Source organism: Microtus oregoni, unplaced genomic scaffold, assembly GCF_018167655.1.
Source record: "Microtus oregoni isolate MIOR12 unplaced genomic scaffold, Mior012 000048F_ref0000485, whole genome shotgun sequence".
Taxonomy (NCBI): domain Eukaryota; kingdom Metazoa; phylum Chordata; class Mammalia; order Rodentia; family Cricetidae; genus Microtus; species Microtus oregoni.
Window position 1 is genome coordinate 14669050 of NW_024543222.1, and position 18267 is coordinate 14687316.

The 18267-nt window shown below is 38.0% G+C and overlaps 1 protein-coding gene across 7 annotated transcripts in view; it reads right to left on the reverse strand.

Moving 5' to 3' along the window:
* Tlk2 (tousled like kinase 2) overlaps window positions 1-18267 on the reverse strand; it is a 97821-nt gene that overhangs the window by 46455 nt on the left and 33099 nt on the right. For all 7 annotated transcript variants that reach the window (XM_041635841.1, XM_041635838.1, XM_041635840.1 and 4 more), the window contains one exon: window positions 14584-14751. In XM_041635841.1, coding sequence (XP_041491775.1) covers window positions 14584-14751 — 168 coding nt within the window. The remainder of the gene's footprint in view (window positions 1-14583; window positions 14752-18267) is intronic.

Sequence of the window (18267 nt, forward strand, 5' to 3'; positions counted from 1 at the left end):
GCTCCCCCACAAAAGGACTGCAAAATATTCATAAAATTCTCTTGAATTCAAATATTATCCATTAGCACAGAAATATATAAAACTCAGCTGGGCAGTGCTGGCAAACACCTTTAATCCAAACACTTGGGAGGCAGAGGCAGGTAGATCTGTGAGTTCAAGGCCAGCCTAACCTACATAGCAAGTTCTAGGACAGGTTCCAAAGCTATACAGAGAAACTCTGTCTTAAAAAATAAAACAACAAAAACAAACAAACACACAAAAAAAGAAGTATATAAAACTCTGGGCTGCTCTGTGATATTTCTACTTGCTGATTTGACATGCAAACACATTTTTATTTGTGTGTGGTATATATGTATATAACATGTTCCTATGTGTACCTGTGTGTAAATACTTTCATTTGTGTGTGGTATATGTGTATAACATGTTCCTGTGTGTGCACCAGGCCAGTATGGAATGTCTTCCTCTATCACTCTCCAACACATTTTTCTGAAGCTAGATGTCCTGCCTGCTTCAGAAGGTCCTCCAATCCATGCCTCCCCATTCTGTGATTCTAGGTGTACCACATACCTAGCTTTTTACAAAGGTACTGAGCATCTATTACTCATACTTGAACATTGTTTATCAACTGAGTTATCTCCCCAGATTCTATTTTAAATGATGTGTGTGTGCGCACGTGCGTGCGCACACGTGCATGTGTACATATAAAGGGGTCTTTTGAAGTTGCATTGGTGGTACTAGGAACCAAAACCTACCTTACATGTGCTAGGTAGGTAGGTATTTTACCATTGACACACAAACCCAGTCCAAAGCAATTTTTAAATGTTTAGGTGTAATATAATCCAACAATTCAGGAATTTATTCACAGTACTCTTTAAATCAAGGACACCTAAAACATAACTCATCGCATATATAACCAGGAAATATTAGATATCCTTAGAATTATGAGATAATGAAAATACAGTTCTACAAGTTCAGAGAATGTAGTGTTTCCAAGCATGTAAACTTAAGAGTCTTGGAGAGTCACTAAGTGCTAGAGTAGAATTAGGATATACAAGACCTGCGGTTCAATGTCAAGTACCACAAGAAAAGAAGAAAAGGAGGCAGGTAGGGAAAAAGAAAATACCAATTTCTTCCCACAGTTTCTACATACTCTCTTATTACTGCTGCTACTAGTGTTAGATACATATCATCTACTGAACAATCACATTGCCAATTTAACATGAAATCCTTTATTTTAAAAAAGGCTGAGGCTGAGTGTGGTGACATATACACCATTAATCCCAGCACTCCGGAAGGCAGAGACTGGCAGATCTCTGAGTTCAAGGCCAGCCTCATCTACAGAACAAGTACCAGATTGGCCAGAACTACATAGGAAGAACCTGTCTCAAAAGTACAAAAAGCTCAGAAGATGACTCAGTTGGTGAAGTGCGTGTGCCTGCCATGCAAGCATATAAGGACTACGGTTCAGATCACATCTCCCTGTAGAAAAGCTGAGCGAACATGGTGGTAGTATGTGATCCTTGCACTAAGGGGCAGGGAAAGAGACATTAGTCTAGCCAGTTAGTGAGTTCTAGGTTCGGTGAATCATTCAGCGTAAAGTGTTTGCTCAGTAGATGGTAGCCATATCTAACACAGTATTAGGAACAGTAATAAAAAATATAGAAATTATGGGAAGAGGTGGGCAGTGGTAGCACATGCCTTTAATCCCAGCAGCTGGGAGAGAGAGGCAGGAGGATCTCTGGGTTTGAAGCCAGTTTGGTCTACAAAGTGAGATCCAGGACAGTCAGGGCTATACAGAGAAACCTTATCTAAAAATGCCAAAAGAGAAAAAAAACAAAACAAGAAATTATGGAAAGAAATTGACATTTTCCTTCCTCCTCCTCATCCTTCCCAACCTCCTACTCCTTTTACCTTAAAAAAAAATTAAGGTAGAGAAGCAATCAAGGAACAATATCCAATGTCAATTTCTGGCCTCCACAAGCACTCACACATGTACATGTGTACACATACAAACATACACACAAATTCCTATAAATTGGTGATTGTTATTTTTATTTTACAGACAAGGAAACCTAGGTTACCAAGCTAGTTAATAAGGCCATTAGAACTGGGGGATGTGTCCATCCACACTAATTGCTCTCAATGACAAGAGTAGATGGTGGTGCACACCTTTAATCCCAGCACTTAGGTAGCAGAAGCAGGCAGATCTCTCAAGTTCAAGACCAGCCTGGTGAATGAATGAGTGAGTTCCAGGGCTCCAGAGCATCCAGAGCTAAGCTGAGAAACCCTGTCTTAAAAAACCAAAATAAATAAATAAATTAAAATAAATGTTTGATTAGTTCTAATTCACAAAGACACACTGAATGTAACAAAATCCCATTTTAGACACAGTGGGTTTTTTGTCTGTTTGTTTGCTTGTTTTGACTTTTTCGAGACAGTGTTTCTCTGTAGCTTTGGAGCCTGTACTAGAACTTGCTTTGTAGAACAGGCTGGCCTTGAACTCACAGATGTCCACCTGTCTCTGCCTCCCCATTGCCAGGATTAAAGGTATGTGCCACTACCACCAGGCTTAAACAGTTTTTAAAACTTGGGAAGCAGAGGCAGCCAGATCTCAGTGAGTTTGAGGCCAGCAGCTGGCAGGACAGAAAAGTCCCTCTACATATGGCACCCAATGTGGGAAATGTCATCAAATAATCATTTTGTATACACTGAAGATGTGATCTTTGCCCAGGCACCTTTCACCTTCTGACTGGTTTAAGAAAAGAGTTGACCAAAAAAAGGAAGGAAAGAAAGAAGGAGGGATGGAGGGAGAGAGGGAGGGATGGAGGGAGGGAGGGAAGGAAAAAAAGAGAAAAGAACTGACTGGCTGGTAACTAGGAGGCAAGACATAGAGAACCCTGGGAAGAAGGGTTAAGTCTGAGGAGTTTTGATCAAGATGCAGATGAAACGAGAGATAAACATGCTCTGCCATGTGGCAGAGAGTAGCTAAGAAATAAGGGTTAACTTAAAATGTAAGAGTTAGCTAGTAACAACCCTGAGCTATTGGCTGAGCATTTATAATTAATAGCAAGTAAGTCTCTGAGTGCTTTTGAGAATGCAAAAAGATAATTGTGGGGGCTGGAGAGATGGCTCAGAGGTTAAGAGCATTGCCTGTTCTTCCAAAGGTTCTGAGTTCAATTCCCAGCAACCACATGGTGGCTCACAACCATCTGTAATGGGGTCTGGTGCCCTCTTCTGGCCTGCAGACATACATACAGACAGAATAGTGTATACATAATAAATAAATAAATACATTAAAAAAAAAAGATAATTGTGGCTGATGAGACACAGAGAAACTCTGCTTACATGTGGCACTCAAACATTAGGCACCTTACAGCCACATAAAACCTGTAAAACCTTTAAAAAGGTCTTAAACACACAAAAACTGAGCCACACACAGCTTCCTACTCTCATGTCTCTCATGCAGGCTGCAGTGCCAAGGCACATCTCCCAGCAGCCCCCTGTGGAAGGAGCCAGCTGCCATGCACTAAGGTAAGCTGCACTGGCAGAGGCTGATATAGCTGCTTAAGATTCAACTTATGCAATTGAAAAACTAATACAGATGTTCAGTAAAGACAGATCCAGACAGAAAAAACTCTAAACGGACTACAGTTTGTTTAAAAATACACATAGGTTTGGGAGAGAAAAGAAGAAAGGTGTATGTAGTCATAGATTTGAAAATAGTTTAAAAATAATGAAGTCCTTAGAAAAGGAGAATTGCGCGCGCACACACCACCACCACCACCACCACCACCACCACCACCACCACCACCACCACCCAAAGATGGAAAACCACAGGGAGTCTGGATCCTATATGTTATTATGTTGTCTTTAAATTTTTTGACTGCTAATGAGTGAGTGATAACTGCTGAGACATTTGATTACAAAAACTGATAGATGAATCCAACCTACATATTTTAAAAATATCTTAACTTTAAAATGGAAGTCAAAAGATATGTTGCTTTGGGGTAAAGGTTAAGGTTTTATTTCCACAGGAGAGGCTGTGAATTCATTCGAGGTTGATATGGCTCAGGCTTGATCGGGGAAGACCCCCTGAAAAATCCTGACAACAGACATAAGGAAATAAACCTAAAAAAAAAAAAAAAAAAAAAAAACCTACAAAATACATTAACGTATATTTTACCTGTTCAAACATAAAATGAAAAATCATCTTCAGCAAACTTGTAAACAATACAGTCTATACTTGTATTAATACAGATACGTAAGTTACCTTTAAATGTTTATATATTTTCAGATAAAGTTGACCAACACCAATAAAAAGAGAAGGCCCAGATGATTCAACATCTCAGAATACTTCTGTTACAGTTACTACACCAAGAACAGCTTCAAGACTGCTGACTGAGATGGTTCACCCTCACAAACTATTAAGCCAAGACTTAACCATTCTCCTAAATTTTCTCAGGCTGCCCCAAAAATACTGGTGCCCCCAAGCAATAGGAAGCAGTTTAGGAAAAAACAATACCCACATTCCCAAAAGATGGGTTATGGATGTTTGTTACCATCTAAGGGATTTGGTTACAAATTGTTATTGGTCATAGAAAAAAAAAAACAAAAACTAGACAAAGTAGCCAAGTTCAAAGATCTCTTTCTAAAGGAAAAAGGGGGATATGATATAAAAATGATGAGATAAAGCCTAGATCACTGAATTGATTTTAACCCCCCAAAAAACTATTTAATCTCAAAATATTTTACATTAGTATAGATTTTGGTTTATTGATACAAATTAAAGTTATTTTTGCCATACTGAATGTATGTTTTTATTCTTGTGTATTCTTGTGGGGTACTGTGCTTATGCAACTCATTTAAAAATATAATGTATAATTTAAAAGTACAGGTTAGTAAGTCATCTATAATAATCAAACTTGTAGTCATATTAGGTATGTTTTCAAGGTAAAAAAAGATACATTTAAATAGGTGGTCTTCAAACACTTCAAAGACCTACAGAATATGACATTTAATCTGTTTAATAACCTAAAGCTTTTCATGACAGTGAGACAAGTGTGCTCTTGGCAGTACCAATTTACTTCAAAAGAAGAAGATGGGCATTGAAGAACCTCTGTTTGGAGTTTGCTTTCTTTATGGCAAAAGCTAGTCATCTGGGTAAAAAACTGCCCTTGCCTAAATTGCTGACAGTATACTCTCCAAACGGGACTAGTAGGATGTAAAATAAACAACCGCCAAACTTTGCCAACACAAGGTAGGACAGCCCTTCAAAATTTCCTGCTTTTCAGAAAAATCTGCCAGATATAATAGGCCTATAGGCCAAGTTGGATGCCCCAACATTACGAAAGAACTTTGAGCCTGTCTAGGTAATCTGATGTCCCTGGGGATCTTTGATGGAGTCAAAGACTAAATAATTAGACTTAAAGTTTTCCTTAGTTATGATAAAAGGTAAGTTAGGTATAAAATTTTAGAGTGACAAAGATAAATAGCACATTTTCTCTATATTTGTCAAATACAAATGGAATGGATATTGAAATTTTGTTGTATATACTTTTACTATGTTAGAGTTAAAACCTCCCTCTTTAGTTAGAAAAAAAGGAATTGCTATGGAACAATCTTTTTGTACAATATGAATATGTATTACTCTCACTGGTTAATCAAGATCTGACTTGCTGATAGCTAGGCAGGATTTTCAGGGAGAAGAATGCTGGGAAGAAGGTGGAGTTAGAGCAGACACCATGAAGTAGGCAGGATAGGAAGTACATACAGGAGGCAAACAAGCCTCAGGGCAGTAAATAGATTAATAGAAACGGGCCAATTTAAGTTATAAGAGCTAGCTAAAAACAAGCTTAAGCTTGGTCAACATAATCAAGTCTCTGTGTGGTTATTTGGGGAGTGGCTGCCAGGACACAGGGAAAAACTCCGTCAACAATAACCAAACGGATAAGTGACAGAAGGGAAAAGGGAAAATGAGTATTGGACTTTTTTTCTAAATTAAGAATTTCTGTACTTCAAAAGACACCATGTGGGCTAGAGGTGGACTGAGGGGTATGACTTGTATGCATGAAGAAGTTCTGGGTTCAATTTAGAGCACCAAAAAAGAAAGAGGACACCAGTGAAAAGGTATCTGAAAGGTATTTGATAAGAGTCTTCAACTAGATTATGTATAAAATCCTTGTATTTCTTTTTAAAAAAATATTTTGTTTATTTATTTATTAATTATGTATGCATTGTTCTGCCTGCATGTATGCCTATAAGCCAGAAGAGGGTACCAGATCTTACTACAGATGGTTGTGAGCCACCATGTGGCTGCTGGAAATTAAACTCAGGACCTCTGCAAAAACAGCCAGTGCTTTTAACCTCTGAGCCATCTCTCCAGCCTCAGAACCCTTATATTTCAACAATAAAGATAACCTAATTTTAAAGGGAAGGGGGGCAATGGAGGGCTGGTGAGATGCTTCATTGGGCAAAGGTGCTTGTCACCAAGCCTGAATACATAAGGTCCATCCTCAAAATAAACACAGTAGAAGAAGAAACTAGAATTCCCTAAACTGTCTTCCATGAGTACAAACTCCCATACCCCCCCACAAATAAATATTTTTTTAAAGAGCAATGGAATCCAATACATATTTGTCCAAATATACATAAATGACTAATAACCAAATAAAGCACAGTATTTATTATTTATGAGATGTAAACGAAAACCTCAATGAAATATTTACACTTAGCAGGATAGCTAAGAAAAAAAAAGTTAACAAGTACTGATAACAAGTACGTAGAAGAGTAAAATATCTTACTGACAGGAATGTGAAATGGTACACCTGCTGTGGGTAAGTCTGTCAGTTCCTCCAAAGTATTTACCAAATGACCCAGTGATCTTACCCCTCAGCATATACTTAAGGAAATGAAAACAAGCTATCTATACAGAAGCAACTTCTACATGAATGCTCATAACAATATAATTTCTAAGAGCCAAAACTAGAAACAATCCAAATCCACATCAACTAATCAAAGAATAAAGCTAATGTCAACAGGACACCAAAAATGATAGTTACAATTACTAATGATCATCCATGAAAAGTCATAAAGCCAGGACTGGAAATAAGAGTTCAACTGTATAGCATATGCTTAGCATGTGCCAAGACTTGGGGTCAATTCCAGCACACACATACATGCATACATGATAATACAATAAAAATAAATTCACTAGGCTATTACAATTCCTCAGTATGCTGAGGCTAGAGGCCATGAATTCCAGACCAGCTTGATCTAAATTTATAGTTATAGAAGGGAATACTAAGCCAATTTCCTACCTTAAAAAATTAAATGTTTGTTTTAAAAATTAATGCTTAAGAGATGGTTCAGCAGTGTGCTCTTCTAGAGAGTGTGAACTGGGTTCTCAGCACCCACATTGGGGAACTTATTACCACCTATAACTCCAGCTTCAGGACACTTGACACCTCTAGCCTCCAGGGACCTGTACGCATATATACATACCCCACATATACACATATATACATAATTCAAAATGAAGATAAATCTTTACAAAACTAAAATGGAGCACTGAAGGGGTTGGTTCAACTGGTAAAGTGCTCACTTAATTCAGATCCCTAGAAATCACTCAACAGCCAGTCTAGCCAATTGCAAAACTCTACGTTCAGAGACCCTGTCTCAAAAAAATAAAGTGGAAAGTTAAATAGTAAAACATCCAATGTTTATTTCTGGCCTCCATATGCACTTATACTTTTTACACATATGCACAAACATATACATATACCACACACACACAAAACTATACACAATTTAAAAATAAAATTGGCAACTAAAACTTGTTGAGTACATATAAAACCCTAATTTAGATTCCTAGTATTAAAAAAAAATTGAACTTTAAGGACATCTGTATAAGCCAGGAACAGTGCCGCACACCTATAAGTGCAGCACTTAGGAAGGGGAAGACTGCGAATTCAAGGTCACCTTTGGCTGTGTTCCAAGTTCCAAGGTCTAAGCTCAAGAGCCTGATCTACACTTTTTGCTATCTTTACAATTTCTCGGAGTGAATTTTCCAGAAATGGTAGTAAAGATGAAAATTCTGCGTGTACAGAAATGTTACAGAAGTTTGCTGCTGATTTCTATAGGAAATAATTACAAAAAAATATCAATAAGTGGATAGATTTGGACTTTATAATATGAAACTATCTATTTTATTAAAATTTATATCTATGTATTCTGCATGTATTACCTGCAAGCCAAAAGAGAGCATCAGATCCTGTGAATCACTATTGTGCTTTCTGGGAACTGAACTCAAGGACCTCTGGAATAGCAGTCAGTACTCTTAACCCTTGAGTCATCTCTCCAAGTCCCCTCTTTTATTAAAATTTAAAACGATACCAGGTGGTGGTGCACAACTCTAATCCCAGCACTGGAGGCAGGGGCAGATGGCTCTGTGAGTTTGAGGCCAGTCTGGTCTACAGAGTGAGTTTCAGGACAGCCAGGGCCACACAGAGAAACCCTGTCTCAAAGGAAATGACAAAAATGTCAAGGAGAAGGGTAGTGTGGGATTGGATTCCTCAGTGAAGTGTGTGGTGTAGTAATAGGAGCGTTGGGTGCCGTTCTGTTATATTAGGAGCGGCGGGGCTGCGTCCTCACTTCATCTTCTTCCCAGCATTCTGTTCTGTTTACTCCACCCACCTGTTCTAAGCTATGAGCCCAAGCAGTTTGTTTATTACTTAACCAATGAAATCAATAGATTGATATATGACACTCCCACATCAGTGTGGCATAAAGAAACGAGGAGGGAGAGAGGAAAACAAAAACACCTAGGTGCAGCAGTTGTACCCATGTATGCACACACACATACAAACACACACACAAGCATATCTACACATAAACAAATATTTGTAACAGAGCAAACACATACATAGTTTTAAAAGAGCTTTCAAATAAACATAGCTTAGTGTTTAGAATTTTAAAAGGTTGGAGAGATGGTTCAGTGGAGAGAGTGCTTGCATAGCAAGCATGAAGATGAAGTTAAGTGGAACATGTCTGCAACCCCATTGCTAGGGGCAGAAACAGGTGGATACTGGAGGCTCACAGGCTCAGCCTTTTGACAGACCTTGCCTCAAAAACAAACAAAAATTAAAAAAGCAAAGTAGTCAAGAAAGACTTTCCCACATCAACCTCAGCCTTTCATATCCTCATATGGACATGCATACATAAACAGACAAAGAATAAAGAAGTATTTAAACAACGGAAACATATCCAGCGACTAAAACTGTTTCTCTAGGTGAAGTCAATAAAATCATTAGACTTCTGCAATGCCCAACAATGAAACATCGCAATATTGTATATTCCCTAGTTGTTTTCAAGTTTTACTATACAACAGAAGAGTCTCAGTTAAAGCTAAAATGACAAATTTATACAAATAATGTAAGAGCATCTGAAAAGGCTGAGCGAATGATATGGTTATGTTAGATGTATTCTTCATAACAGGGAAAATGGACCTTTTTAAAGACTCATTAAGGGCTAGAGAGCTGGCTTGTTGGTTAAGTCCTCTGCTCTTCCACAGGACCTGGGTTCAATTCCTAACACCGAGATGGCAGCCCACAATCATCTTTAACTCCATTTCCAGGGGAACCAATGCCCTCTTTTGTCTGCTGCAGACACTGCATGTATGTGGTACACAGATATACATGCAGGCAAAACACACGGAATATAAATACATCTTTACTTGGAGGTAGTGGCACACACCTTTAATCCCAGCACTTGGGAGACAGTAGCAGGTAGGTCTCTGAGTCTGAGGCCAGCCTGGTCTATAGAGTGGGCTCCAGGACAGAAACTTGTCTCGAAAAAGAACCAAAATAAGTAAGTAAATAAAGATTGATTATATAAGATACATTATTTGAAACAAAAGTGAAAATCTAAACACAATTCAGAAAATCAAAAATACAATCTGTCAGCAGTGGCTACCTCCTCAGGGAGCTTAAAAGAAAGACTTGCATTTCTCCCACTAATTTAAGTCTTGTGAATTGTGCAAATATAGTATTTTTACAATTTAGAAGATTGTATACTTCCAGAGGATCCAAGTTGAATTCCCAGCACCTACATGGCAGCTCACAACTGTCTGTAATTCCAGTTCCAGATCTGACACCTTCCCATCAATGCACATAAAATAAAGTTAAAAAAAAAAAAAGATCCCTCTTTGGGTTTAGAATATTGTTCAGTGAACGAGTGTTTGCCTAACAAGATGAGGCATAGTCAGGTATGGTAGCACACACCTTAAGTCCCAGAGGGAGAAGCAGGTGGATCTCTGTGAGAAACAAGACTGGTCTATTCAGTGAGTTTCAAAACAGCAAGAACTGTATGATAAACCCTATGTCAACAGCCCCCCAAAATGTCACCCAAAAAGATGAGGCATGATTCAATTCCAACCAACACAAAAAACAAAAGATGAACTCTTGATTTTCTGCCATCTGTTATTTTTACGAACATGTAGTTTTCACTGTTAGGATAAATATAATTTCTCTTATTAACTGTATAGCATTCCAACATATGAATGTATTATAATTCATTTAACCAATCTGTTATGAAGAATCAACAGTTCTGACCTGACAGCTTACATTCCAGGGAGGAATGAGTTATTCAGAGTATATTATACTACAGCTAAGGTAATGATGTGCCTAAGGAGTAAACCAACGCAGGGCCCAAGAGTTGTAGTCAGGCTGGGTCTCTCTAGAAGAGTTCATTTAAACAGAGATCAGAAAACTGTGAGAACAGGAGACACACCTATGTCTTAGGGAAGAATGTTAAAGCAAGAGCAAGTATAAGCCAGGTATAGTGGTGCAGACCTGTAATTCTATCATTCCAGAGGCGGAGGCAGGAGGATCAGGAATTTAAGGCTAGTCTTGGCTACACAGTAAGTTTAAAGCTAACCTGTTGAAGAGAGATACTAAAAAGAAATCCCACACTATCTCAGAATTGAATAAATATATAAATAAGTAAATAAAGGGTTATTTATTTATGGATAGACTCACAGATCACAGTCCTCTGTTAGAACAGGGAATCCAGCAGCCTGAAGAGAGGGGAGCATGCTTTATAAGGGCATTTATAGTATAAAAGGCCACGCCCAAGTGGGTGTGTAACTTAAAGGCTCCTGGCTGAAGGATTTTCCTGCAGCAACCTGGGATATGTAAGACTGTTTTACAACCACACTCCACCCCAGAGTGCAAAGGCTTTAAATAATAAGGCCCGTAGTACTTGAAAAATAATGCAATAAAAAAGCATTAATAAAGTATTATTTAAAAAAATACACATGACCTGGTTAGAAAAGCAGAGAATAGGAAGAGATGGGAGAGGGGGCAAGCAAGCCATGCAGGGCCATTTTAAGGACTTTTAATACAGAGATGCCACAAATGGACTTGGATTCCAATACTACCTCTATTTGCCACTGAGAAAAATTAAAAGGAACAAACACAGAAGCAGGAGTCAGGACAAAGTCTCAATGAGAGATACAGACTTCAGCTACAGTGGAAGTGTGGACAGAATTAAGTAGAGGAATTCAGAGCATATCTCTAAATCAGTAAGGTTTAGTGCTCTGGATGTCAGGTACAATATAAAGAGATAAGAATAAACATTTTCAGCCAGTAATAGAAGAAAAAGCAGACAATTCTGAGATGTGTAAAACTGTAGAAGAAATAAGTGCTGAGTGAAGAAGAATCAGAATGAGTTCAGCTGTGGACACGGACATCTGATACACTTACTGGACAGAAAAAGGAGATGACTGGAGGCAGGTGACTGTACAGGTCTGGAATTCAGGGCAGAGACTTGCAGACAGAAACTTAAAAATCTTCTGTATACAGGTGACAGGTTTTAATGAAAAACTAGATGAGCTCTCATGTAAAAAGCCGGCATAGTAGCACACATTGGTATTTATAATCCAAGCAGTGAGGGGTAGGTGGAGATGGGCATCGCACTAGCCAACAAGTCTACCCAATTGATAAATTCAGTGAAAGTTCTTATCTCACTTAGTAGAGTGGAGCTACTCTAATGTTGACCTTTGGTCTCCATACATGCATCCATACATGAACATATGCCCCACACATACAAAAGAAAAAAGGACAGGAAAGTCAGACCTACAATAAAAATCTAATAGAGATCTTTGAATGATAGACAGTGGAATTGAATTAAACACACACACACACACACACACACAACCACTGAGTGATTGCATTCTCACAGCAAGGATTTTATGTTACCCTCTAGCCCTCTACAGCCCTGGCCATCAGCTGTATGACGGACTTCTTAATCAGACTGCCTTGATGTCATGGAATACTTTCTTAGCACTATTGGAACTTTGCCTCAAGAATAGAAAAATACTAAAATTTTTTTCAGAGTTGTTTAATCATCCAAGGAATGAGAACCCTTTTCTGTAGAGACAGTATAGCTTATCCTAGGGAGACTTAGGAAACACATGTGACCTAAAGATTGGAACAATGACTGATAAGATACTGTATTCCTTTCCTCTCCTAGAACTTCCAAGCAAGCTTTCAAGAAGTAGTTTATGATTTATGTAATTTATGATTCCCTGATCCAAATTTTTAAATTATTTTTATTTCCTTTCCTTAAGACATCCAACAAGGCTGCAGAGATGGCTCTATGGTTAAGAGCACTCACTGGCTGCTCTTACAGGACACAGGTTGGTCTCTGGACCCACAATGAGTAGGTCACAACCATCTGCAACACTTATTTCTGGCCCCATGATTACCAGGCATGTATATGGTATATACACGTAGCATTCACATGGTACACAATTAACACCCAGGCAAAACATTTATAACTTAAAACAAAAACAAACAAACAAAAGATACTGAACACTTCCATTACCTTTCCAAATAGAGTTGCATGTGGGTTAACAGCTATGACATACTCCACAAAACAGAGAATCAGGGATTTTTACTACAGAAAACGGACATGAGGCAAAAATGGGATTGGTGGTAACTTTTTTTTAAATATTTATTTATTTATTATGTATACAATATTCTGTCTGTATGCCTGAAGGCCAGAAGAGGGCACCAGACCTCTTTACAGATGGCTGTGAGCCACCATGTGGTTGCTGGGAATTGAACTCAAGACCTTTGGAAGAGCAGGCAATGCTCTTAACCACTGAGCCATCTCTCCAGCCCTGGTAACTTCTTTTTTGAGAGACAGGGTGGTCTCACTCAATATTCCACAGGAGGCACACACCTGTAACTTCAGCACCCAAAAGGCTAAAGCAGGATTGCCTCAAGTTTGAGGCCTGCCAAGGCTACTATGTGAGAGCCTGTCTCAAAAAAAAAAAAAAAAAATAGCATCATTTTGTACGTTTATACCTTCCTTGGCAAAAACAGGCAGTTGACAAGACACAGAAACTAAGAAAAATAGAAAATTTTGATTCAAATTACATTATGACAAATTACAAGATTTTATACCATTTGAATTCTTCTTTCTGTCTCTCTGTCTCTGTCTCTTTCTCTCTCTTCTAGAGACAGGGTTCTCATATAGCCCAGGCTTGCCTCAAACTAACTATACAGTCAAAGATAACCTTCAGCTTCTGGTTCTCTTGCTTCTACCTCTCTGGCACTGTGACTATGCCCAATTTTATGTGGTGCTGGGAACTAAACCTGGGTATCACGGATGCTGGGCAAACACTCTATCAACTAAATATCAGTCTAAATACATATTGTTTAAAAAGAGAAAAGGGGGCTGGATAGATGGCGAAGCAGTTAAGAGCACTTGATACTCTTCAGAAGACCCGAGTTTAATTCCCAGGACACACACCAGATAGGCTGCAAGGATCTGATGCATCCCTCACCGTTGGACTCTGTGCACATCAGAACACTAGTACACATACACATATGGAGACACACACATATATTCATAGGCCAAGTTGAAATGAGTGAACAGAACATTCCTTTTACAAAGTGAGAAGGCAGGTGAGTAGACGGCCCACATATACAGGGATGCTCTCTTCAGAAGAGTGCCTGCCTACAGAATAAAATACTCAAATACTAGTTTGCACAAGTGTTAGGTGGAGATTGGTGCTTTCTAATTAGATGAAATTTTGTCTGAAATGGAATCTGTATTCTCGTTACTTTTTTGTCAACCTAAGATCACATTTTCCTTCCCACTGTACACTCAAGCCTTTGACAAAAGCAGCCTCTCCTAAGAGCTTCAGTCACAGGGACTAAGTGAAGTACTGCTTTAAGAAGTGATGAAGAAGAGCTGGAGACTGCTCAACAGCTGAAGAGCTGGACTGCTCTTTAGAGGACTCAAATGTAGTTCTTAGTCCTCATGATGGATGGCTCACAACCACCCAGAACTCAAGTTCCAGGGGATCTGACATTCTCTCTGGACTCTGGGTACTCGCTCTCACATGTATACCCACCAAAAGGGACACACATAATTTAAAAAGCATATCTAAATAATTTTTAATTGAAAGTATTTTAAACGATTAAAGAACAAAAAACATCATCCTATTAAAATAATCCAGCTTCATCAAGAAATCCCAAAGAGTAAACATTTTTAATCATGCAGCCTTCTACTCACAGAGACGAAGGTGAAACAGAGGCCAGCTCCCCGTGGTGCTAACTGCTCTGTGTCAAGGCGAGGTTTTGCTAGCATCACTGACATGAGGGTTGGCAGAGCAGACTGCTCTTCTGAGGCCTCCTTCACAGCACTGCCATCTAAACCATACAGGGGCTGTTCTACTCGACGCTGAAAAACAGTAAAGAAAACACACAAATGACGTGAGAAAGATAACCAGAATGCTTACAAAACATACAACAAGTTAGAATGGATATCATAAAAATGTATGATTCAAAACACAAAAACAGCTCTGAAAACAGACTATAATAGCATGGTCACTGCATTGTTCAAACCTGAGTAAATACCTTACTCAGATGATGAAAAAGATATTCTAATAATTCAATTTTACATAACCCCGAAGATGCAGATTACTTTGTGTTGTTCAGTAAGTCACCTTCACAATACTCTCAACCTCACACAGGATATGTTTAAGTAAACGAAGAACTGAAATAACTGCTGCATGGCTTTACAGACAAGAGTTTATTACACTCTGAATTCTACTCTCAGTATCTAAACTAAAAGCAAGCAGAGCAAGCTAGGATAGTAAAGGAAAAACATGCCACAAGTATATATGGTTTATGCCAGAAATTCATGGTTAAACATTAGCAAATCTAAAATAATTTATTCATTACACTGATGATAGAAGAAAAAAATTAGGATTCTTTTGGATCATAAAATCAATCTGTACATTGTCAGGCAATGTTTAAAAAAAACCAGAAGTATCCCATTTTAATACCTAAATGAGTATTTTCTTGAAAATCACTAAAAATATTAGTAGAGACCCTTTATTAAAGTTGGGAAAGGGGAAGAGTAATACACATAATACAGAAAATTTAGTCAATGTGATATAAACACTGGAAAATATTTAAAAGTCTCATTTTGGATGACATAATTATTCAAAAAGGAAACCAAACAAATCAGTCAAAAAACTTCAGTAAGAGAGACAAATAAAAGACGGTTCAAAAAAAGGCAACAGCATAGCTACACATCCACTGTCAAGTACCATCAGCAAGTAATAGAAGAAAACCAAATTCAAAATAATAAAACATCAAAAAACATGTAAAATACTGACTATGAAAAAAGTAAACAGTTTCACAGGTGAATATAAAACAATCTAAACTGGTCCAATGAGCCACGCCTTTAATCTCAGCACTGGGAAGCTGAGGCAAGCAGATCTCTGTGAGTTCACAGCCAGCCTGGTTTACATAGTAAGTTCCAGGTTAGCCAAGGTATATGGATTCTTTCTCAAAAAACAAAAGACAATCTAAATGATGGTGTCCTAGTTCCTGAATACAAAAATGCACCAATTTCAAATTTCTCTAAAACTAGTAGAGTTTTTATTTATTTTGTTCTATGCCTTGGAGGGGAGGGAAATATTCTCACTGGCTTTTAGGTTATATTAAGGGCTTACATAAAAATAAGTCACATAATTTTTAATAAAGAATATTAGGGGAAAACTCACTAGATATCAAAATTTACTACAAAACCCGTTTCCTAACGACATTCCTGTAATCCCAACACTTGCAAAATGCACCATGAGGATCACTGAGCTCAGTCAGCTTGAGTTATATGGGTGATGACTTGTCTCAAAAAATTTACCAATTTACTTCTCATTTATATATTTTTAAAAGTTTTATCTGCAAGAACAACGAACTCAGAAACAAATCCACATAATATGGATACATAATTTGTGATTAAAGCATATTTCACAGTAAAGGGAATGTATTTGTAAGACTGGCACACTATTTTTGAAGTTATCTGGAAAAGAGAGACAGTAACTTCCTATTTTCTATTACATATAAAAACTGTAACAAGAAACATAAGCAAATGCTGCTGTAAGTAGTAAAAAAGACTTTTACACCAGAGGACACAGCATGCATGTGTGCTTTTATAAGAATATCAATGAATAATTTAGAATGTATAAAATAATAGAGAAAAGACACATAGTTGAATGGAAAGACAACATAAACTTAAATTACAAATTTGCAAACACATTTACAACATACATGACACTGAGGTAGGAATCTTAGAATATCCTCCTAAGAATAAGAAAAAGCAAATAGTCCTATAGATCAGCAAAAGACACAGAAACTCATTATGAGAGTAACTGAAACAACCATTCAACATATGAAAAATGTTTAATATCCCTAGTTAAAAAAATCAAAGTTAAATCAAGGTATTTTTCTCACTGGAAAGACTGTGTTGACAAAATTCAACAGTAGGTGGCTATGCCAAAATTAAGAAACTCAAACTGCTAATAATCTTCTAGAACTTTACATAAATAAACATATATTTACACACACACACACACACACACACACACACACACACACACAATCTCCTTATGTAGCCCTGGCTATCCTGGAACTTGCTATAAAAACCAAAATGGTCACAAAGTCTCAGAGATCTACCTGGATCTCTGCTTCCCAAGGGCTAGGAATAGAGGAGTGCACCACCAATGCCTGATCTTTTAAAATATGCTTTGACTTAGGAATTACACAGAAATATATACAAAGAAATTAACTGCTGGCCGTGGTGGCACATGCCTTTAATTCCAACACTTGGAAAGCAGAGGCAGATGGATTTCTGTGAGTTCAATGTCAGTCTGGTCTACAGAGAGTTGCAGGACAGCCAGGGTTGTTACACAGAGAAACCCTATCTCAAAACCTACCTGTTAAAAGAAATTAAATAGAGCCATTTCTTATTAAATACAAATAGTTATAGGACATTGAATAAATACAACTGGAATAAGAAAAACTAGTATACAAATATCCTAGAGTCTAAAAACACCAAATGCCTTTTGGGGGGATGGTGCTGCACATGGTGAAGTATATCTCCAGTTGTTGGGGTTTTTTTGGGGGTGGGGTCTTAGACAAGGTCTCACTGCTATAGCTTTGTCTGTCCTGGTGTTTACTATACAGTCCAGGCTGGCCTCTAGCTCACAGATCCACCTGCCTCCGTCTCCCAAGTGCTAAGATTAAAGGCGTGCACCAGCACCCCACATCATTTTTATGTTTTTTTGAGACAGAGTTTCACTAAATGGGGTACACAGGTCATCAGCTTGCTCTGTAGCCAGGGTGGGCCTGGAATTTATAATTTTGTCTCAGCCCCCAGAGAAGCTGAACTGCCAGGCCCCAGTTCTAGAAAGGGCTGTTTTGTTAAGGGACTTTACAATACAATTTGTGTATAAACATACACACACACACACACACACACACACACACACACACGCACGCACGCACACTTTACCAGGAACAATTTCTAAGTTATAATAGCATGTATTTTAATCCACATCTAATTTTATCTTACTCTGACTTTTAAACAAATTTTTAGATTTATTTTATATATATGAATGTTTTGTCTGCAAACTTGTATGTGCATAAATACATGCCTGTTGGGTTCCCTGGAGTTACAGGGCTACAGATGGTTGAGCCCCTGTGTGAGGGCTGGAAATCAAACCTGGGTTTTCTGTAAGAGCAACAAGTACTCTTAACTGCTCTGTCATCTCTCCTGTCCTTTAATTTTTATGACAGGGTCTGGTTATTTATCCTCCAACACTGACCCTCTTTGCTTCAACTTCACAAGTACTGACGACCACAGCTGCACACCACAATGCCTGGCTATTTAACTATTCATTATAGAAAG